Here is a 24,205-nt window from a genome sequence, read left to right as displayed (position 1 = left end):
GGACTGCCTTAATCGAAATTCACATCTTCGGTGCCCGGAGAATGACAGATTTGTACCTTGTCAGCTCTGGGATTCGATCCAGCAAACGTTCAGTTACTGGCCCAACACTCTAACCACTAGGCTACCAATAACTTTGATTGATTGATTGAATAATCAATTAGTTGCATTAATTCTTGCACCATGCGATCATTGATCAGTTCTAAACATGCATTTTTCTTCTCTTTGATACATTTTTCTTCTCATGATCTATTTCCCTGCGCGCATATGACAGACAGTTGGTGGTCAGAGCACGCCTCTGGAGCCGTTACTACTGTGAAGTGAGTCCAATTAAACGAGATGGGACGAATGGTATCCTTGTTGTAGGCCTGTACTACCGCGTGAGTACGAAACCATGACAGAAAAGGTGAGGAATTTATTATGCAATGATCATGGAACAAAATAAATAAATAATAGCCCCCGGAAATAGACGCCTATTTGTAATTATTTTAAAATGCAAAGATAAACAAAATAGATGTTCACTCTTCTCACTAACGGCAAAGGATTGCATCTTGTTATTTACCTGTTTATCGTTACGAATAAGCCTGTCTATCATATCCCCCATTTGCACAAAACACTAATATACTTGCCTGCTTGTAATGCAACACTTTAACCACTAGAAACTGTGAGTAGGCATGGTCTAAAGTTTGCGGGAACATGATTACATTTGAACACCAAGTTCCGTTTTTGTGAATGCCAACTTTTGCGTGAGAACTGGTGCACGCATGTTTTGGGATCTAGTTTGTATTGCACGGTTTATAAATGAGGCCCCTGGGCCTGGCACGCGGAGGGTGTTTGACTCCAAGGTACTCTGATCTAGAAGATGCTAACTTTTTGGTGACGTTTCAGGTCTGTGAGCAAGAGAAGCCAGCGGTAAAGAAGTTTTAATATCTAGGAAGTAATATCTGTCTGTATGTTGAGAATAAGTGTGTGAATGCAATGGTAGAGGATTGAGAGAGCTGGATGAGAGAGAGAGAGAGCTCCCCCAAAAAAGAAAGTAAACTTGGGAACCTGAATTTGCACTCATAGCTAAGACAGATATATGCACATACAGTTAAAAGGTCATGACTCACACATCACAAAATATAATTTACCACTAGTTATTTACACATAACATTATTATTTTGTTCAAAACTGATTTCCAAACTTAAAAGCTAATTTGTGAGAAAAAAAAAAACAATTTGAAGTTGCATACATCTGGACTTGTACCAACAAGTTACAGCCATTTTATTCTGCCTACTACAACAACAAAAAACACTGAGACACATTGGCCAGTGTGAGTGTGATTACAGAGTAGGGTAATGACAGCCCTGATCTGCAGAAAGTCAGCTTGGTGAGTCATAGTCACAGCACTGAAACTGCCTCCCCTCCCCTCTCCTCTCTCAAGGCTGCCTTGTACAAGAGCTCTGGGGACTGTCCCCGTGACATATGAGCAAAAACTGAAAGTCATCATTTGTGACTGGGGACTATTCTTTAGACTACACTGTTCGTGGGTGGGAGACACTCACTCGATCTGCCAAGCAGACTTATTTATGAACTAATGTCCTTGGCAGGCACAACTTCCTGACAGTGACAGTGGAAGTCAGGTAGAGGTAGCCTATATCAAACATAGCCTTCAAACCTGTAAGGCCACAACAAACATGTTACAATCAAGTTAGTAAAGAATTATACGAACTCCTCTTGGCTTTAATTTTCAAGATAATTGCTCGAAAGCACTTTACATTCAGTATATTCGATTTCATGCCTGTTGTTTGACATGCAGAACACTTTGCACTCAAGAAACCTAATACACTGGCAACTAAAAGCTTGAGCTCATAGATGTGGTGTAATCTTATAAGACATAAAGGCAGCTTTAAAAAGGGATCCAGAGATATTTTTGGACACTTACATTTTATTGAGTTTTCGTTTAGATTCAAGTACAGTGATACAGTTGTCCCATTGTTTTAACACCCAACCAGACCAAAAGTAAATAATTAAAAAAAGCCATTGTTGACTCAAGGCAAATGAACTTGATAGACTGGTCACCACCAAGAGCATCCTGCACCTTGTAGTGTTTGTTCATCCAACCGTGCATTCGTATTCCCGTCCCAATTACTCTAGACAGGTTAGCTCATTTTATATGAATGCGTCTGCAAGAGGATCAAATCCAGTTCAAATGTAAATGTGTGGTTTCAAATCCAGTCCATTATGGTTCAGATAAGATATGGATGCTATAATTAGCCCACCCCTGAGCTCAGGGTGTCGGTTTCTCACCCTGAGCTCACAACATGCCCACTGCAGGGATACTCTTTCTCTGTTAAAGCAGGTTTTTACATCGTTTCTTTCTTTTTTTCTGAGCCATATCTGTGAAGAAACGGGGGAGGGGGGACTGGTGTGGCAGGAGAGGAGAGCACCATTGCATACACACACACACCAACTGCAGCAAGACCGCCTTTATGTTCTGTGTCATTCCAAAACCCGAGAGAGAGAGAGAGAGGTGATTGGCTGTTTCGAGACAGAGACTGCGGTTGGCTAGCGAGACATAGGTAGGAGAGTTCCATTTGCAAAGAAGAAAGACTGTAACAAAACGCAAGTGGCAGTAAGGACAGAAGAATAAATCAAACATCTCAGAGGCGTGTCCATACAAGGAGAAAATGATGAATGAATATAGGCTGGTCAGTCATTAAAGAATAATACGCCTTTCTGTAAACAACCTGAGAAAGCTTCTGACATTTGAAATATTCAAATTAAGATAAAGCAAGAAACCCCAAAATAGACAACAGAATGTCAAGCCTAAAAAATACAATGTTTATTACAGTATACATTTACATAAAGTAAATCATATTTACAAAGGTTTATTGCTCTTCCATTTTTCACTAAAACACTTCAGGTAAAAAGGTGTCAATTTCTCCCTGTTTATCTTCAAGAACTAAACCAACGAGACGAAAACGGAACAATCTCATTCTTCCTCAGTCAATCAAGTTTCTTACTTAGATCTCTATGAAAACTAATGACTAGTACATGCAGTGGCTGCACCAATTATGACCAGTGTACCTGCTGAACAAGACTATAAACGCAACACGCAACAATTTCTAAGATTTTACTGAGTTACAGTTCATATAAGGAAATCAGTCAATTAAAATACATTATTTAGGCCCTAATATAGGGATTTCACATGACTGGGCATGGGCGCAGCCACATGACATAGGCCCACACACTGGGGAGCCAGGCCCAGCCAATCGGAATGAGTTACTGCCAAATTCTCTAAAACGACGTTGGAGGCGGCTTATTCAATTCTCAGAACAACAGTTCTGGTGGACATTCCTGTAGTCAGCATGCCAATTGCACGCTCCCTCTAAACTTGAGACATCTGTGGCATTGTGTTGTGTGACAAAACTGCACATTTTAGAGTGGCCTTTTATTGTCCCCAGCACAAGATGCACCTGTGGAATGATCATGCTGTTTGATCAGCTTCCTGATATGCCACACCTGTCAGGTGGATGGGTTATCTTGACAAAGGATAACATTCTCACTAACAGGGATGTTAACAAATTTGTGCACAACATTTGAGAGAAATAAGCTTTTGGTGTGTATGGAACATTTCTGGGATATTTTTTTCAGTTAATGAATCATGGGACCAGCACTTAACATGTTGCGTTTAAATCTTTGTTCAGTGTATTTGGTTACCGTGTTCAAGTTCTGGTGTCTGTGCATCTGTCTTTCTGTTTGAATATACGGAATGCTTTATGTAATTACATGTTTTAACAGAATAGGTCAAACCACAAGAGTAAACACCTTCCACAGCCAAGTGACATTACCAGGCCTACTAGAGTAACCGCCCTGTACTGTTTATGCCACACAAAACCCCCCATTGACTTTAAATGGTGGGAGAAAACTTAACGGATAAAAATAACTCTTAACCCATAGTTCTGTGTGTTCTAATTGAAGGTGTGTATGACTGGTTGTCACATACCTGTGTGTGCTGTCAAACAACTAATTGTTTGACAGCAAACAACTTATTATCTATCATTCATTGGATTAAAAAAAACACCATCAGCTTAATGTATTCATCGGAGGGTTCAAAAAACACTAGTGACAAAAACAAAGCTAAAAAGCAGGTCAAAAGGGGTTGTGTTACAGTTAACATAAAATGTCACTTGTTCATTCATGTTTCTAAAAACATAGTTTTGTCTTTTTTGGGGGGTTTAAACTATAAAAGGCCAAATGATTAAAACATTTGAAAAGTGGAATATAGCAAATAACAGAACTCAGTAGTACAGCACTGAAGCACACACATTTTCCCTCCAAAACCGAAGAATGTCTTTGCCCACAAAAACATTCCTACCTTTTTTTTTTTCTTCTCCCCTGAATATTTGCTGCGTGTTGGATCTTGTCATCGCCGTCTTCACATTAAGTTCTTACGAGCAGATCTTGTAGAGGTAAAGACGGAAAAGAAAAAGGGGGGGTGGGGAAGCAATCCTTGGGATCAAGCAGACACCTGTCTGTGGCAACGTCAGATTTACGAACCTGTGTCCGTCAGGTGTTTGAAAGATTCAGACGATACTTGCCCATTCGCCTTGATGAGTGTGCTCAGTGAGGAGGGACCAAGTGACTAAGCCCTACAGTCCCGTGGGACTCCAGTGTATTACACCACTAGATCCTCCTCCAGTTTCTCACCATCGCTCAAGTCTATGATGCGATTCATTTCCCAAGGAATGTGTGGAGAAATTGATGTAAGCAATGACATTCCTGTTTTGCAAAAAAAAAGGGAAGAGTCAGCATCTCAGGGAATGTTGGAAGCTGTTTACCTTAGCCAATGGGATGGCTGGAGAGGAGGGAAGGTGCGTGAAAGAAAATAAGTCCATACAGACAGATAGATGTTAGATGGGATAGATGTGTTGGTGCTTTCGGGTCCAATCCAAGCCCAAGGACACCACCATTTTCAACAGAGATGACCATGTCTTCTGATGTGTGAGTGTTTTTGGAGAGGGTGATGTTGTGACCCCTGGGGTTATATGGACTTTGTGATGAATAGCTTGTATGGCTGGACAGACCTGGGGGAGGTTTCCATCTGAGTGGTCTTCCCGACTGCAGAGATTGATCTTGAGGGGAATAATTGGCTGATTCTTTGGGCTGATAGCTCCTGTGGGGAAGAAGAAACTCATAGCTTACCACTGAGCACTACTCACAACCACAAGAACACGTTCTGAAGTTGAATATCTTGTTTTCATCAGCCCTCGTCTGAAAGTCCTCGTCTGAAAGTGTCTACTGGCGTTTGTTCTACTTCAACTCCCAAAGTGCGAATAGGCCATAATCAAATGATAACAGCAATGAGGACCTTTGCCTTACTTGTTCATTCAGACTAAAGATGGATACACTGATTTACTGTAGCTATGCCAGACTCGGACTCGGTGCTCACTCCCTACGTATAAAGTCAACATTCTTATCTGAAAGGCCTTTCAGGTAAAATGTGTGTGATACGGAGTGGCACCACAGAACAGTAGCTATAGCCTCAAACGCAATGCAATAAAAATGTCCTCAACAGGAAATGTTTGTCCCAGGTCAGTGGAGACAGCCTTGATAACTGTTGTTAACAACAGGATAATGCTGGCCTGCGTTGCCTGACAAGGGAACGCAAAAACAACTTCAGGATAATATAGAGTTATCAAAGAGCGGCTTACCAGCTTTCCTCAGGGCACTCTTCTAGTATGGCGACTGGAGACTGAAACATAACATAAGAGAAAATAGTTGCGATTAGTGTAATGATGAGTTGGCTTTGAAGGGATTTGAGAAAACAAGACGCCTCATTGTTGTGGGGATGATAACTTCGCTTTGACAACCTGAATGACTTGATTTTAGTTCATATATCCACATGACCGCAACAAATATAAAGCAGGCAGCTATTATTTCAAAATAATTCTGTATCCTAATTCTTTGATGGAAACCCAATAGGTAGCTCATTACACTTGTACCCATATACATGTTGAAATTGGCAGATTTGGACACTGATAAGCGCCTAAATTGTAACGCAGTGGCTTTACAGTAACATGCTATACACTCAGTGGCCAGTTTATTAGGTACATGAAGGACCAGGTCAGACACCCCTTTGCCTCCAGAACAGCCAGAATTATTCAAGCATGGAAACGTTGCTCAACTGGTATCAAGGGATCAAACGTGTGCCAGGAAAACATTCCGCCCACCATTACAGCACCGCCACCATCCTGTACCGTTGACACCAGGCAGGATGGGGCCATGGACTCATGCTGCTTACGGCAAATCCTTGACTCTGCCATCAGCAAGATGAACCGGGATTCGTCAGAACAGGCAATGTTTTTCCACTCCTCAATTTCCCAGTGTTGGTGATGGCGTGCCCACTGGAGCTGCTTCTTCTTGTTTTTAGCTGATAGGAGTGGAACCCGGTGTGGTCGCCGGCTGCAATAGCCCATCCATGACAAGGATCGACGAGTTGTGCGTTCCGAGATGCCATTCTACACACCACTGTTTGTGGCCCGCCTGCTTGCACGTTTCTTGCCATTTTCCTTCGACCCCTCATCAACTAGCCTTTTTTGGCCCACAGGACTGCCGCTGACTGGATGTTATTTGATTGTCACCGACGATAATAACATGCTCACAGTCACTTAGGTCACTCGTTTTGCCCATTCTAATCCTACAGTAACTGAGTGCCTCGATGCCCGTCTGCCTGCTTTAAAATAGCAAGCCATGGCCACGTGAACGGGGTGGCGTACCTAATAAACTGCCAACCGAGTGTACATGACGTCAGAGCTCAAGGTCTCCGCTTCACAGCACGGTATGGGTTTTGACTGACAGCGGTTCTGAGCTTGAGCACACCGAGTGACAAGATGTTGGCCCCATCGCTCCCTGTAACTGGGCAATTTGAGCAAATGTTTTGTTGTCCAAGTGAGGGAAATGCTGTAAATAAAAGAGGACTCAAAGTATTTTGAAAGACGAGACGTTGAGGATTATAATAAAATATGGCTTTTATGCCGTACAAGCAAGCCAAAGACTTCCCATTTCCATATCGTAAGACTCATGTGATATAGAGTACATTGTCAATGTTTATGATCACTGTGCTTGATGTTCAGTTCCAAGACGACGTGGCGTCATACCCTGGGTTGTTCTGAACAACTACATGTCTGCTTGCTCTCGTTCCTCAACAACACAACTAGGAGAGCTTGAAATAGCAGCTCATTGTTGAAGACTCTTCTTGGAGTCATAATATTGCATTGAAATTGCTTAGGAACTGTGGACACTTTGTAGAGGTGTGAAAGCCACTCGGAGACACCAGTTTGACCTCTCACTCAAACCCTTCTCATCTCTTTGTCTTATGTTGTACCTACCCCAAATTTTTATATCCTTATCATGTTGCTGAATGTATCCACAGTATTTTCCAATTTCGTTATCAGCAAATGCAGTGAAAAAGACAAATGTAAAATTCACATACAATCAACAATGTAAAGTTAAGATTCCATCTCGTTTCAGATGAACTGTTTTGTCCTCGCCTTTAGTCTAAATAATTTCCCCCTAATTTCCAAACTGTTTCCTTTTAATTGCTACCATGGTTATACATATGGTTTTCATATTTCTTCTGTAAAAAAAATATATATATTTAGCCCTATCCAAATAGGCCAATTCCTACGAGTTGAAATGGTTAGTGAACAAACCCTAATGCCCTGACGAATAAGAGCAGTGTTGGTAGGTACTGTAACCTTTGTAATTCTGCGATCTCATCTCAGAAAGCATCTAAGCATCTAGCCTAGTTTTGTGCCATTGATAAGAACAGTAGACATAACAATGGGGACAAACACAGGAAGAGGATGACTCAATAACTACAATATCAACAATGAGTACTTGGCAGTTTCACTTTGATCCTGCAGGTATGCCCGTGTACTATGGCTGAGTACTTCCGTGAGGAATGTCCCTCAGGACAAACCGTGTCGAGGAAACTCTAAATCATAGCGGAAAGTAAGCGAGGACAGATGGAACCAAGTGGAAGAGAGGAATGTAGAGTAAGAATGTTAGAAAGAGTGAAAGACAGTAACAGACAGAAGAGGCGAGAAGAAGAGGGACATGGACAGAAAGAGAGCGAGAGACCTGTGCAGACAAGACGGTGGCATTCCAACCATGCTCTCAACTCAGCCTCTCCCCTATCACCAGTGACTCCCATGGAAAGGGGGAAAATCCAAGTGATGGCAATAAAGAAGAGCATACATTTCCCTTATCTAATTGTTGCTCCACTGACTCAATCTCGGTCCACCTCTCTAGTCCACCAAAACGTGCCAGAAATCTGAAGAGAGAGATGCTGCTTATAAACAGAGCAAGGTGACTGCGGACAATAGTTTGGTTAAACAGTACAAATATGACATACGCAGATCGATCAAGATGGTGAAACACAAGTATAGGGACAAAAGGGGAGGAGCAATTCAGCAGGTCAGACACAAGGCGTATGTGGCAGGGGCTCCTAACGATCACCAACGCCACCCTACCGGACGAGCTAAACATCTTTTTCTCAAGAAACGAGCACAATGACCCTGAGCTACCATTCAAGTAAGTCATTCAAACATCTTAACCCTTGCAAGGCTGCTGGCCCAGACGGCATCTCTAGCAGTGTCCTCAGAGCATATGCAGACGAACTGGCTGTTTTGTGTTCTCGGACATTTTCAATCTCTCCCTAACTCCGGCCTCTATACCCACCTTCTTCGAGATGTCCACTATCATCTGTGCTCAAGAAAGGGAAAGTAATTGAGCTGAATGACTACAGACCAGTAGCACTCACTTCTGTCATCAAGAAGTGCTTTGAGAGGCTAGTCAAATACCATATCACCTCCTCCTTCCCCGACACACTCGTCCCTCTCCAATTAGTCTACCGCCCTGACAGATCCACAGTGCTATTGCACTGCACACTGCCCTTACCCACCTGGACCATAGGAATGCAAATGTGACTCATTTCAGGAAACTAGGCGTATGTCGCACGTCACCACTCCACAGGAAAGCCATTTGAACGTAGTTAACATTTTAATTTAAAAAAAAATCTAAATGCGTTTTTTTAGCAGAAGTGCCTTCTGGAACATGTAAACATTCATGTGCCTTAATAACAAACTGATATGCAATCTGTAAATATTAATAAAATTGTTCAATTACGAGCCTAGTTGGTTTAGCCACAGAAAAAGACAGGAACCTTCCCGCTAGCCATGATTTGCTGAGATAATGGGTGGGCTGGACATGTTGAGAGATGAGTTCAGATTGGTCTGTCATGTAGCACGCTACTGTCTATTTGAGCTGGTCAGTGTGTGTAGGTAATCCTCTCTAATGCAGATTTTTAAAAAAAGATATCACATAGTAGAACTGCAAAGGTGTTGCTCTCCACTTTCTGGAGGACCATGTTTTGAAATCAGTGGAATGCATGGTGGAATTAGAGTATGATACAGTAGCTAATTCTGCCGTTTGATTGCAAATATGCAGACGGAGTTGAAAAGAGAACACACTGAAGGCTGTTGTATAAAACACCTCTCTCCGGATTACATCTTCAAACTAAGGCAACCATGGCATCCGTGACAGAGAGGGAGAAGCGTCCATCCATGAATACAGGCAAAATAGTAAACTAGCTACATTTTCAGATATTACACATTTTAAATTTAGTCAGAAAGTTGTTTTCATTTCAAGTTAAAGTGTACTGTTAGTTAGCTAGTTAACCTTAGGTGGCTGGCTTGCGAGCTAACGTTACGTGTATGATCTGTGTCGTAATATTATTCGTATCTCAGAGCTATTTGCATTGGTAGTTATAGCCTCATGTTATCTAGCTAGCTAACATTGAACCTGGTTGGTTAGCTACCTGCAGATTCATGCAGGGTAGTAACGTTGTGAGTTGGGATTATGGTTCATTGTTTAGCTAGCTAGCTACATGTCTAAACAAAAGACTCCACTATGCAAGTAACCATTTCAATAGAATGTTCATGATGCCACTGCAACATCTGTCGATAGACGTAGCAGGTAAATTTGCTCTGGCTATTTACTCCGATTTCAGAGCACTTGTCTGAGCGTGCCAGAGAGCAGAATAACAGACCAATTTACGAACGCTCAACACCTGTTCAATATGGCCGGTGTCAGTAAACGTTGGAAAAAAGAGCTGAATTAAATTGTTGCGAGAAGCACAGTTGCAGTCACCAACAAAAACAACCTAACCACCTCTGCTAGGGTGAGTAAAAGGGTCAGAGTGCGCTGTTTCCTCATTTGTGTCTGGAAGTAGCTAGCAAGCTAGCCAATGTTAGTCAGTTAGTTTGGGTGCTTGACTGTTGTTGTTAGGTCAGAACGCTCAGATCAACCCTACTCCTAGGCCAGAGCGTCCAGTATGCTGTCTGAACGCTCCAAGAGCAAAACGCTCTGAATTTACAAACGCCCAGAGCGCACTCTGAGCGCGCTCTGGCACTCCAGATTGAATTTATGAACACACCCGTAGTATAAACCAGCCTTTAGTCTTGAAATCTTTGGTTGTTTACTATATGGCCTCACATGTGAATCCTGAAAGAGCTGGGTGGGGCTGAAGCTTAAGAGGGTGTGAACGATGCTGAATGGGTGTAGACAAAGAGCTCTCCAGTAGGTGCACCAAAACATTCAAGGGCCATTTTCTCCAAAGTGAGATTACAAGTTTATCAACTTTCAAAGTAGAATTACTTTCCCATTGTTCCTCTATTGTAGTGTATGATATACCATTTTGTAGCCCTGAGTCTCTACTTTTATCTAAATGTAAAAAACACAATTTCAAATTTTCCTACTTACATAAGATTGAGCTGGTTGGTCACATATGTGAGGATGCTGTTCATCGACCAGAGCTCGGCCTTCAATACCATAGTGCCCTATAAGCTCATTACAAAGCTCACAACCCTGGGTCTGAACTCCTCCACATACAACTGGGTCCTGTGAAGGGGGATAGTGCCGTAGAGGTGAAACACCATGTCACGCTGAAGTGTACCTCAGTCTCCCTCCCTGCTGCCACCTACACCTGGAAGTTCAATTGGACGCTGACCGACGTGATGACTCTTCAACCTCTGGATGCTGAAGAAATTTGGCCTGTCCCCGAGGGCCCTTACAGTGTTCTACAGGAGCACCATCGAGTGCATACTGTCGGGCTGCATCGCAGCCTGGTACGGCAACTCCACCGCTCGAGGACAGCAAGGCTCTTATGAGGGTGGTACGTGCAGCCGAACGCACACTGTCTGTCCTACAGGACACCTACAACACCAGGTGTTGCAGGAAGGCCAAGAAGATCATCAGGGTCCCCAGCCTCCCAAGCCACGCCCTGTTCTCCCTGCTTCTATCACTCAGACAAGGGCAGTACAGGAGCATCGTGTCAAAAACGGAACGTTTCTACCTTCAGACCATCAGACTGCTGAATAGCCACCACTAGTCAGCTACCTGCTACTTTATTTATTTATTTATCACAGCCACAGTTGTTATGTATATAGTGCTATTTCTATTGTTGTTTTTTATTACCATCTCCATTATTTTATTTCACTTAGTCCTGCATGTTGGTGCTCTAAGACTAAGATTTTCACCCTACAATCACACCTGCAACACTGTACGTGACTATTAAATACTCTGAATCTGAAGTGAGGAGGGGCTTAAGCTCGGCTGGAAGAGTCCGTTCCACTGCCCGGGCCACCACGCCCCGACAGCTTGTTGTCTTAAGGTGATTCAGAGAGGGGCGAAAAGAGGCGGACCCCCCTGTTGAGATGGAATCTTCCTCTCCTGAGTGTGAGGCTAGAGAGAGAGTGTTGGAATGTGGTCCGACTGTGTTTTCAAAATACTGAAACTAGCAGCGTTGATCCAGGCTGACAAGGCCAGGCAGAATGAGGAGAGCGAGCCAGAATAAATACATGCAGGTCTTTGGCAGTGGTTTATCTGTGACTTTTCACAGTTATCTACTGTATACATGTCATGGTATATCAACAGAATCATATCTTAGTTGCTTTAATCAATCTTGGATACTCTGTAAAAAAAGTGTCCAGTAACGTATATCAGAACATGGTTAAACAAATTCAGTGTACACCTAAGACATATATCTATCTATATCCTCTACCGGTGAAAATAATCTGCTCCCTATAAAGACTGTGCCCTTTTCCAGAAACCTACACTATCGGCACCTGTAATCACTAATCCCCCCCCATTTTACATAGGGGCCTGGCCTGCTGTGTACCAATTTGCCAGTCACCTATCGCACTAATCAGGAACCGTATGGTGTTTGGGGCTTTGAACCTGCCAGTCCCTCTCTCATCTAAAACAGCTGTGTGTCTGTGTGAACCCAGCTGTGCACACAGGGTTGTCTAAACGTAACCAACCAGGTCTACTTTTAACGCCACACTGCATTCCCCTTGTTCACCGGCTGTAAACACGACAATGAAGTGAACTCAAGTAAAATGTTGTATCTTTTGCTTTTTTATCAGCTTGTTAAGTTATCCGGTAGGAAGTCTGCACTTTGGGGGAACAGCGTGTTATGCTGGTTGGTTATCTGGAGGCTCATCTTCCTGACTGGATGAAGGCGGTTGGTCTTTGCATCAGAAATCCCTGTAACTTTACTTCCCTTTCCTTGTTTTGAACCTTTACCTCCGTTCTTTATTTTCTACTGACCACAAACACAAAAAGCTGATGTAAATAATACTACTTTGTACGACGTCTACTAAATGAAACAAAAACTATTTCAAGGAATGCATCTGCAGGCACACTCTAGAAATCAGCCAGGTAAATATTAAGTGAGCAATCCCAGTAGTTCATCTTCACTTATAGAGTTCCTGTTTTTCCATTGACAACCTTACAATAATGATTTATTTATTCATCCGTTATTTTACCAGGTCAGTTGACTTAGAACATGTTCTCATTTGCAGCAACGACCTGGGGAATAGTTACAGGGGAGAGGAGCCTGCCAATGATCCAAACCTGACATTCTTAGTCAATGGATACAGACAGTTTCCTGTCTAAGACCTCCAGGAGTGCGAACGCCGTCAAGGAACAATAGCCTCAAATATCAAGTTTGAGTTTGTCGGATTATGATAAACGAAGAGCAGGGAGACAAACTCTGAACCTTGGAGCGGCGGTTGTAGACCGTGCTCTGCAGATACAGAACGCTTGACCTCCAGCGATCTCTGTCCCATCAGATCACTTTTTTTTGTCTGCTCTGCCTGACAACACTCTTATTAGCGAGGGAGGGGAGAGGAATGAGAACGTGAACTACAACAAGAGTTCCAATGAGAAAAAGGCTGTTGACGCAAAACTGTGAGCAATGACACCTGTGGTATATTTCTCCCTTTCTGGTTTGTTCAGAAGGGGTGTTATCATAGATTTCTGTTGCCAAATGCTGGAATGTGCGAGGCGTGTCAGCCCGTGTCTGCCTTGACTAAACGGTTTGTTCTTCGCTTGAAGATAATGATTCCTGAATCCACTGGCAGGTAACTCAGAGGATGTGGTTGTTTGCATCACTTTCACCTCAGTGATACGATTGATCAGAAATGATCCCCCCCCCACAAAAAAAAATCTGTATCTTTATCTGTGTTGAGGCAAATGAAAAGCAACAAAGAGTTTGTTAAAATAGGGTTTTTGGAAGTGCAGAGAATTTGACTGCTACGAAACAAAGTGAAGATACTTGGTAACACTACAAGTTCTACGACGCCAAAGAATGAGAGGAAGGAAGCGAGGACTGGAGATTCACAGGAAGGGCACTAAAGAGACGGGGAGGAATTGGGTATCATTACACACAACAGGTGTGTCTGCAAAGCCATACGCTCTTTTAATGGAATAGCACAAGTGGATCAAAAGGTAAAACCAAGAGGACTCACTGTCTTTTTCTCCGTCTCAGGTGGAGGACTCCACCGATGATGGCCCCTAGGGCGATAATCACGCCGATGACGATCCCGGTGATCTGCCCGCCCGTCAGACCATTCTCCAGTGTTCCCTCTTCTGAGGAATCACAAGAACAACCTATCATTTATCATCGTCATCAGAACATCTCAAAGTAATGCGGCTTCCTCTGGAGATAAATGTGTACAGTGCTACCGTACATGATTTACGAGTAGAATATCCCAACAAAAGTTAGGGTGAGAAGACATCCTAAGAACCATGGTGCCAAATGGTGGAATACTCTTATAGCCTCCGCTATCAAACCTTTGACGGACAGCTGGTGGGCGACGGCGGTGCTCAACCCGGTGACGGCGTTGCTGGCTTCACAGGTGTAAATCCCAGTGTTCTTGTACACGGCGGCTTCGATGATGTACTCGGCTGTCACCACGTCGGTCCGCGTCCCGTTGAACTTCCAGGTGTAGGTGGCAGCAGGGAGGGAGACTGAGGTACACTTGAGCGTGACACGGTCTTTCACCACCACGGCACTATCCCCCTTCACCGACACAGCCTCAGGACCAACTGAGACACAGGAAAGGAGAATTTATACCTGAATTTCAGCTGGATTTGGCCATTCTGACATCAATAATACTACACTTTAGCATTCAGACAGTTCATCGTGGATTTGGGTGAAACACAAAGCTTTTCTTTTTGGATACTGTAACGTTATGAATATACAACAAAACATAAAGCTAACTTCGTTCATTGGTGTTAATGGTCAGCGTAGAGGTCAAGAGGCAAGAGACTCACAGTTGACCCCTATCTTGAGACTGGCAGAGTCTGTGTTCACAGCATTGGTCAGCTTGCACTGGTACTCCCCACTGTCCTCCTTCTGCACTGGCTTGATCGTGACCGAGCTCTTGTCTGCCGAGACCATGACCCTGTTGCTAGGAGACAGTGCCACGCCATTCTTCAGCCACACTCGGGTGCCGGCGGTGCCGGCACTTGCCTGGCAGCTCAGGGTGGCCGTGCTGTTACCTGCAACGAGCGTTCCATTGGGGCCTGTGATCTTAGTGCCGGATAGGGCCTCTACAAACACAGAGGACAAATGGAGTTTGGGTTTACACAGACCAGATGGTAACACTGAGAGACAGCTTGTTTCACTCACAACTACAGAGTGCTAGACCCACAAAGTATTTAGAATATACGAAGCTTGATGAACCCCATGAAGCTTGATGAACCCCATGAAGCTTGATGAACCCCATGAAGCTTGATGAACTCTTCATTCGATTTTAGTTGGATGGATTTAGCGATGCCTACTAAATTGGAAGATATTGTACTTTCATTATACCTTAATGACATGACATCTGAGCACTGGGCACACTGGTTGAACCAGGAAATTATGTTGAACCAACATGGAATAATAGTTGATTTGACGTCTGTGGGTAGCTACTATACAATATCACTGTACACCTTATACCAGGCCATGTTTCCATAAAATGTGACATCAAATAGAATGTTATTTTACAATGAGTCTTTGAATGGGCTGATGTACCAAGCAAAACCAAATGACCTACATGAATAGACAATGCAATTAACATGTCTTGCTAGACCACTTGAAAGTGAGACTAAGGCCAAGTTTGTGTTTTTGCTTTGGACCAGGTGAACCAGTGGAACAGGAGAAACCACTGTCTTGTTTATCTTGATGTCTTCTTTCCAGACTATTAAGTGTTGGAAAACAAATGCCAAGATCATATATTTTAAACACAATGTTCATGGCCCTCAATGGTGACTCATAACTGCCTAATCAATACTTTGGCCAATAAGTGTTAGGCTTGAAGGCAAACATTTTCAGAGGCAAATTCTTATTTCCTCAGCTTTGGTCAGTCATTAAAAGTAAAAACGTGTCACTGTGATTCATGACGGAATAATTGGACTTGAAGTCACTACTGTTTGCCAAGTAGAGGGGAGCATTCATAGAACGACTGAAATGACCCCCCCACATCCCACAATCTCTCTTCCTTTGAAAAAAAACACACGACTCAAAGACTCCAGGCATTCTGAAAGACCTCCCCCCCAACCGAGCAGGTTTTAGTCACTCACAACATGGTAGACTGTCTGTCTCCTGTTGTAAATCGTTTCAGTACACACCGGGCCATGCACTCTTTGTACCGTATGGTATGCAGCACATATTTCACAAGCTTTAAAAACCTACAAGGGAACGTACAAAGTTGCCATGATACAAGGTCACTGGGTTTCAAACTTGTACCGGAGGCTTAAAAATCATACGGAATCCATTCAGTGTTCCGTGTTATGCCTTCTGGGTGCGAAGCCAAGAAACAGGTTTCAGTCTGTCTGTTCATGGTATTAGCTTAATAAGGATGATGCCATCTCTTTGAGGCAGGGATGGAGGACTAATGACAAATTCTTTATCTTGCAGATACAGAAACTGTTTTAAAAGTGTTGATTTGGCTGTAACAAACCTTTTCGATGAAATATTCACCATTAAATGGAGAACGGGTAATAATAACTTCCTTGTAATTAGTTAAACAAGATCAAGTCAGTCTATAAGTCTAATAAAATCAAATGCGTGTAATATCTGAGAAACATGTTACCGACAACCTCAGAAGAATACTGTAGCTCAACTGAATGCAACCACCATTTTCACTACTTTGCTTTCCATTAGAGTAAGATTTGAGTCTCTAGGTCTTTACCAGTATACTGTCCATGGTTCCCCTTTGTATTTGCTAAAGCACCCTTCCTATCCATGTACAAAACCTTGATTTCCCATTGGCTCTTGTGGTTCTTCTACTCACCTACTACAGTGAACTTGGCTGTGGTGGATTCCAGGTATCGCAAGGTTTTGGCATTGCTGGCCATGCAGGAGTAGTTTCCACTCTGTGCCTCGGCAACGTTGTCCAGTACCAGCTTGGGGCCCATCACACTGAGCGGGACTCCATTGTGAAGCCACTGAATCACCGCCGCAGGGCTAGACTGGGCTGAGCAGGTCAATGTAATGTTGGAACCCTTCTTTTGGACCTCAGCCGTGGGGGTGACTGCCATGGCGATGTTTTCTGGCCCATCTGCAAATATATTGGAGTTGGAGTTAGGTCCAGATATTTTTCAAATGTAGGCTTAGGCCTAAGGCTGCAAACCACAATGTAGCAGCTCATTAAATTCTTAACGAAAACAAGCCATGCTTGGTCTATCCCCTCCCAGGTGCTCTACTCAGATGGACTTTGATGAAATGTGGATCTTATCTGACCTGCATTTTCCTGACACCTGTATTGTACTACCCTGAGCTGTCTGATTTAGATCAGCAGCCTCTACCTGTTACAATATAGAAAATGGCTGGCATGACTTATTCTAAAGCCATCACACAAACAAATTGATCTACTGCTCAATATCATATCTACGTGTTGATAAAATTGAGAAAGAAAATGTTGCCGGGATTTCAACTCTCTTGATAAGGGTAAATCAGCATAACCATCGGACCACAGGCATGGTGTAAACAGGAGAGTTGGGTTTGGGTGTAGAAACCCCTACTGGGAGTGTCCCAAGTCACACAAAGCCTCCTAAGACTCTAAACTAAACGCCACCTGAACCTTTCAGATAGCCTTGCAGAGACGTGAGCGGAATCAATGGATAAGAATATTAGCCTGGTCCCAGATCTGTTTGTGCTGTCTTTCTAACAATGACCATAGGAGTAGGAGACAGCTCAAACAGATGTGAGACCAGGCTATAAGAACATAGGTACTTACAGCTGACAGTGAGGTTGAAGGGGGCACTGCTATCGCTCTCTAATTTGTTGGAGACTGTGCAGTAGATGGGTCCGACCAGATCCTCCCTGAACACTCCAGCCACGGTTAGCACTGTTGCGTTTGCACTCAAAGTCACATGATTCCCATCGGCGACCAGTGGGGCGGTGCCGTTGAGCCACTTGTACATGAGGAAGGAGCCTTTGGCCGAACAGGTCAAGACCACAGTGCTGTTGAACTCGACCGCTTCATTCAGGTTGGACTTGATGGTCACGACAGCGACCGGTTCTGAGGAGGGGAGGGAGGAGGTAGGGGTGGGTGAATGGGAAGACGAGGTCATGGCAAAGAGGGCATGGGGTTTCAGGGTAATTGTTATCAGTGCTTGAGTTGAGGCAGAGGGAGGGGAGAGTGGCATATTGATGAAGCTGTACTCTAAGGCTGAGGGGGAAGGGAGCGAAAGCATTACACTGATGAAAAGTAAACCGCAGGTTGGCAGCAAAGGCTTTCTGAACATGTTGTGAACTGAACAAGTGCTCATTCGATGGCTGTGATGTCGTAAAATAAATTGCCGTTTAACTGACCAAAAATACACAGGGGTCATTCTAATCTGACCCAACAAAATGGTATATGACCTCTTACTGGTTTTACACTTTGCCATGAACCTGAAAGTCCAGTTTTACTTGTAAACTATTTCCCTACTTCTGACTCGTCATTGCCATCCTTCAAGCTTTGAATACGTGACGCAGCATGCAAATGGGGGCGAATGACGGACGTTATTACTTTAAAGGAGAAGCATTTGAAAGTTAAAAAAATAAAAATAAAAACGTTTTTGCATCAAAATGCATTTGTTGGGGGCAGAAATGCCATCTGTGACATGTGAACTTTTACATGCCTTAATTACAAACCAGTATGCGAAAAAATAAAGACTAATACAAATATTAAATGCTGCTGTAGTGTATCGCCTTTCCTGTTTTATACTTAACCTGTGCTAGCTTAGACAGCCATGTCATTCATATTGTTTATATATATTTTTTTAATTGAACCTTTATTTATAGCAGTGCTATAGCCGGGTTTTTTCTTTGCCCTCTTTCCTTTCAGAAAGAACCATAGTTAATGTCAGTTCTCAGTGGACATGATTCTCAATTCTCTGAACCATGAGTGGTCAGCTGTGTGTGACACGTGTGTGAATGTGGCTCTCTTTTTCCATGAAGCCCTTCTTAACCTGGACATCCGCCTCATCCTTGTTCTGGCCGGACATGCTGTAGCGGTTGCTACCGGCCTTAAGCCAGCACCTAAGATTTTCTTATTACATTCATGGTCCTTTGATTCTCTAAAACCATAAAACCCCTATTTTTCGGTGTTGTTGTCACAGAGGAAGTTGACAGAGTTTTTAAATCAGTATAATGCCTGGTCTCATAGACTAGACGTAACATAGTAAACATAAATCTGGGACACTCAAATTAGTATGATATGTTACATTTGGTATGGTTACATAAGGCAGGAGGCCTACAGAATGTAGCTAAGCACAGGCAAAATCCTAGAGGAAAACCTGGTTCAGTCTGCTTTCCACCAGACACTGGGAGATTAATTCAACTTTCAGCAGGACAATAACCTAAGGCCATATCTGCACTGGAGTTGCTTACCAAGAAGACAGTGAATGTTCCTGAGTGACCGAGTTACAGATTTGACTTAAATCTATTGGAAAATCTATGGCAAGACCTGGAAAGGGTTGTCTAGAAATGATCAACAACCAATTTGACAGAGCTTGAAGAATTTTGAAAAGAATAAAATGGGCAAATATTGTACAATCCAGGTGTGGAAAGCTCTTAGACATACCCAGAAAGACTCACAGCTGTAATACAGTAGCTGCCAAAGGTGCTTCTACAAAGTATTGACTCAAGGGTGGGAATACTAATGTAAATGAGCTATTTCTGCATTTCATTTTAAATAAATGTGCAAACATTTTTCTTCTTGGTTTTCAATTTGTCATTATGGGGTATTGTGTGTAGATGGTTGAGAAAAAACATTATTCAGGCTTTAACACAACAAAATGTAGAATAAGTCACGGAGTGTGAATACTTTCTGAAGGCAGTGCTGTGTAGGTGTCTAGCTGAGATATGGCAAAAACTCATTTGGGATATTGGCATGGATAAGCATTAATCCAAGAAATGCCTTGAGCCATCACAGACACACACATTGCTAAAGACAGGCCTAGGTTTGTAGCAATACAGTATAATGCCAGTGACATAACTCCATCCCATATTTCTAGAGCATGGTAGTAGGTTAGAATGTTCGTTTTCCGAGCCACAGGGCCACACCCTTGAATCATTATTAGGGAATTATGCACCAAAATGTATCTGTGGAGTAAGGGCCTACTTGGGAATGAATAGAGTAGACGAAAACAGTTGGCTGTAAATAATAAAGATGATTTTGGTAAACATATGCCAAAATGTGTAGGCTACTTCGGGACATGTAGGCAATTCAATTAACGTCTTTTATGCGCAATCAACGTCTTACTCACCTAGAACTTTGAGCGCGGTTACACCTGTGCGCTGTACTGCAGCACTTGTGACCATGGTCACCGCATAGTCCCCGCTATCCTTCGCGGTCAAGGGTCCCAGCTTCAATACGCCGGTGGATGAATTCAGTGACACTCTTCCTGCGTAGCCTGCGCCAACTGTCTCTCCTTTGGGCGCAGAAGTGACAACAGGTACAAGTCCACTACCTCCGTTGAAATTCCAAGATACTGTGATAAAGTCGCCTACATCTGTGGGCATGATGAGGGTTTTGAACGTGACGTTCTTTCCCTGTACTCCCTGCAACGGGCCTGCTGGGAGTACGCTCTGCCCGTTGCAGCATCCTGAGAGAAACCGGTTTGAGTACAGGTGTTCACTTCAACATATAAGTGTGTGATATACATCAAGAAGGAAGCAAGATAAAGGCAATGCACTAGTAAAAACTATAAATAAATGTTTGTAATGGTAGCCTATATTATTGGCCTGAAAAAGGCATTCTACTAGAACCACGTCAATGCGCCTTCAGACGGCGCCTCCAAAACCTAACCGACCCAACACATCTCCAAACATTTTGTTTTCTTCGGTCCACTATTACATGTAGGGCTAACAATAATTTATATATTCATTAATCTTACCAACTGCTGACAGCAAAATGACAAGCGACCTCAAATGAAACAAATCCATCCCAGATGTCTGGAACCCTTCTCGCGACAGAGAATAATGCGGGCTACCTGTCGCTTTTACAAACTGAATGAGTACACTCCTTCATGGTACACACCCAGTAAAGGTGTCAACATCAGAAAACCCGCCTCTTAGAATGGATTGCAACCCATTCACATACTACACTCTATTTTGACATAGTACCAACTATTACTACTGCGGAGAATGAAACATATCGAAGAAAATGTCTAGTTCTGTGCCCAAAATATTTCAAACAGCCTAACAATGTATGACAAGTCATCATATCTGCTCATAGAATGGTACGGCTACTATTACTGTGAATTTAGCAATTCAACCATTTAAGAAAAACTAAATACAATTTACTGCTTGAAATGTAGGAATGACTTTACTTTTCCACCATGGGAAACAATTTCTAAGAAAAAAAAATCAATTTATTTTTTCAAAAGATATTCACCACACAAACCCTAAAAAACATTGTAGGGTAGTCTACTGTAATTCTTTAAGGTGAACGTTTGATTTTGCCATCTGCCTTGACAGTGCTGACACCCAGTGGAATAAGCTAGACAAGGTTTCATCTTGACAGTTCAGTTGTACTGTGGGCACAATGTTCGTGTCTTCCTTTTAGATTCTTCAAAGTAACCACTAGTTTGCCTTGATAACAGCTTTGTGCACTCTTGGCATTCTCTCAACCAGCTTAACCTGGAATGCTTTTCCAACAGACTTGAAGGAGATCCCACATATGCTGAGCACTTGTTGGCTGCTTTTCCTTCAGTCTGCGGTCCAACTCATCCCAAACCATCTCAATGGGGTTGAGGTCAGGTGATTGTGGAGGACAGGCCATCTGATGCAAAACACCATCACTCTCCTTCTTGGTCAAATAGCCCCTACACAGCCTGGAGGTGTGTAGTCCCACTAAGCGCAAACCAGATGGGATGGCGTATCGCTGCAGAATGCTGTGGTAGCCAAACTGGTTAAGTGTGCTTTGAATTCTAAATAAATCCTTGACTGTGTCACCAGCAAAGCACCCATACACCATCACACCTCCTCCTCCGTATTTCACGTGGGAACCACACATGCAGAGTAGAGGTCGGCCGATTAATCGGAATGGCCGATTAATTAGGGCCGATTTCAAGTTTTCATAACAATCGGAAATCTGTATTTTTGGGCGCCGATTTGCCCCAAAAATTTTTTTAAGTGTAATTTTGAATTGTTTTATACCTTTATTTAACTAGGCAAGTCAGTTAAGAACACATTCTTATTTTCAATGACGGCCTAGGAACGGTGGGTTAACTGCCTTGTTCAGGGGCAGAACGACAGATTTTTACCTTGTCAGCTCGGGGGATTCAATCTTGCAACCTTACAGTTAACTAGTCCAACGCAATAATGACTTGCCTCTCTCTTGTTGCTTACGCGCTAGCATTAAACTTATCTTATAAAAAATAATCAATCATAATCACTAGTTAACCACACATGGTTGATGATATTACTAGATATTATCTAGCGTGTCCTGCGTTGCATATAATCTGACTGAGCAAACAAGCATACAAGTATCTAAGTATCTGACTGAGCGGTGATCGGCAGCAGCAGGCTCGTAAGCATTCATTCAAACAGCGCTTTCAAGCGTTTTGCCAGCAGCTCTTCGTTGTGCGTCAAGCATTGCGCTGTTTATGACTTCAAGCCTATCAACTCCCGAGACGAGGCTTGTGTAACCGAAGTGAAATGGCTGGCTAATTAGCGAGCTCTAATTGTCGTTGTGTTGCTGGTTCGAGCCCAGAGAGGTGTGAGGAGAGGGACGGATGCTATACTGTTACACTGGCAATACTAAAGTGCCTATAAGAACATCCAATAGTCAAAGGTTAATGAAATACAAATGATATAGAGGGAAATAGTCCTATAATTCCTATAATAACTACAACCTAAAACTTCTTAAATGGGAATATTGAAGACTCATGTTAAAAGGAACCACCAGATTTCATATGTTCTCATGTTCTGAGCAAGGAACTGGAGCTTTCTTACATAGCACATATTGCACTTTTACATTCTTCTCCAACACATTGTTTTTGCATTATTTAAACCAAATTGAACATGTTTCATTATTTACTTGAGGCTAAATTGATTTTATTGATGTATTATATTAAGTTAAAATAAGTGTTCATTCAGTATTGTTGTAATTGTCATTATTACAAATTAATAATTAAATTAAAATAATAAAATTAAAAATCGTCCGATTAATCGCTATCGGCTTTTTGGGGTCCCCCAATAATCGGTATCGGTATCGGCGTTGAAAAATCATAATCGGTCGACCTTTAATGCAGAGATCATCCATTCACCTACTCTGCGTCTCACAAAGACATGGCATTTGGAACCAAAAATCTCAAATTTGGACTCATCAGACTAAAGGACAGATTTCCACCGGTCTAATGTCCATTGCTCGTGTTTCTTGGCTCAAGCAAGTCTCTTCTTCTTATTGGTGTCCTTTAGTAGTGGCTTCTTTGCAGCAATTCGACCATGAAGGCCTGATTCACACAGTCTCCTCTGAACACTTGATGTTGAGATGTGTCTGTTACCTGAACTCTGTGAAGCATTTATTTTGGTTGCGATTTCTGAAGCCGTTAACTCTAATGAACTTATCCTCTGCAGCTGAGGTAACTCTTCCTTTCCTGTGGATGACATGCTATTGATTCCATTACCAACCTAAAGTGAGTGGCATCTGTCTAGGCACCAACTAATCATGTGCTTGATCTGTGCAGACCAGTAATATAGTTGCAGATTTGGCAAAGAGACCCCTCCTAAATCCTTAGGCTTCATTAGCTTGGTACATTTGATTGTAGGTTTATTTTTGTTCCAGATAAATAAAAAAACATAGATATATTTGCATTCACTTTCTGAAAAAAAGGACTGAGATAGACAGCAGGGAATATTTTGGAATAGGTAACTTAGCCATGGAAGGATATTCATCCTGACGACATTAATTCTGCCAAAAAGAGAGTTGGTAGGGTAGACCAGTTACTCAGATCCTGTTTAATCTCTGTGAGCAAAGGCATATCATTTGAAGTAAACAGGTCTTTAAGATTTGGAGTAACACATATGCCCACGTATTTTAAGCCTGTTTCAGACCATTGGAAAGGAGATATCGTTTCTAAGTTGATTGTAGAAGGGATATTCAAAGGTAAAGCCGTGGATTTATCCATGTTAATTTTGTACCCTGACAGGTGATGTCTCTTTCGAACATATTATTTAGAGCAGGCATGAAGATAGGGCATGTCTCAGGCTAGAACGTCTTGTCGAACTCTGCCGAGAAGCCGTCTAGGCCGGGTGCCTTGCCAGAAGGCACTGCCTTAATAGTGTCCCAAACCTATTCAGGAGTAAAGGGTGCATTTAGTCTATTTCTAT

The 24,205-nt window shown here is 42.7% G+C and overlaps 1 protein-coding gene across 1 annotated transcript; it reads right to left on the bottom strand.

Moving 5' to 3' along the window:
- Positions 1 to 4,337: 4,337 nt before the first annotated feature.
- On the bottom strand, positions 4,338 to 20,920 carry LOC112264813 (carcinoembryonic antigen-related cell adhesion molecule 5). Its single transcript, XM_024441667.2, has 9 exons — positions 20,767 to 20,920; positions 20,137 to 20,475; positions 17,619 to 17,903; positions 16,674 to 16,940; positions 14,668 to 14,946; positions 14,185 to 14,439; positions 13,860 to 13,980; positions 5,697 to 5,737; positions 4,338 to 5,158 (listed from the first exon to the last, which is right to left on the bottom strand). The coding sequence occupies exons 1-8, from the start codon at positions 20,813 to 20,815 to the stop codon at positions 5,719 to 5,721; spliced, it is 1,614 nt and encodes a 537-aa protein (XP_024297435.1). The 5' UTR covers positions 20,816 to 20,920; the 3' UTR covers positions 4,338 to 5,158; positions 5,697 to 5,718.
- Between the last annotated feature and the right edge of the window lie 3,285 nt (positions 20,921 to 24,205).

The sequence above is a fragment of the Oncorhynchus tshawytscha genome, linkage group LG13 (genome assembly GCF_018296145.1).
Source record: "Oncorhynchus tshawytscha isolate Ot180627B linkage group LG13, Otsh_v2.0, whole genome shotgun sequence".
NCBI lineage: Eukaryota > Metazoa > Chordata > Actinopteri > Salmoniformes > Salmonidae > Oncorhynchus > Oncorhynchus tshawytscha.
This window is presented reverse-complemented; position numbering and strand designations above follow the sequence as displayed.

Excerpts from the sequence above, each read along its gene's own strand:
- LOC112264813 (XM_024441667.2), bottom strand. The coding sequence starts at position 20,815 with ATGGATTTGTTTCATTTGAGGTCGCTTGTCATTTTGCTGTCAGCAGTT. Across the intron at positions 16,941-17,618 it reads CTTCAACCTCACTGTCAGCT|ATGGGCCAGAAAACATCGCC; the intron begins GTAAGTACCTAT and ends ATATATTTGCAG. Across the intron at positions 14,440-14,667 it reads TCTCAAGATAGGGGTCAACT|TTGGTCCTGAGGCTGTGTCG; the intron begins GTGAGTCTCTTG and ends CCTGTGTCTCAG.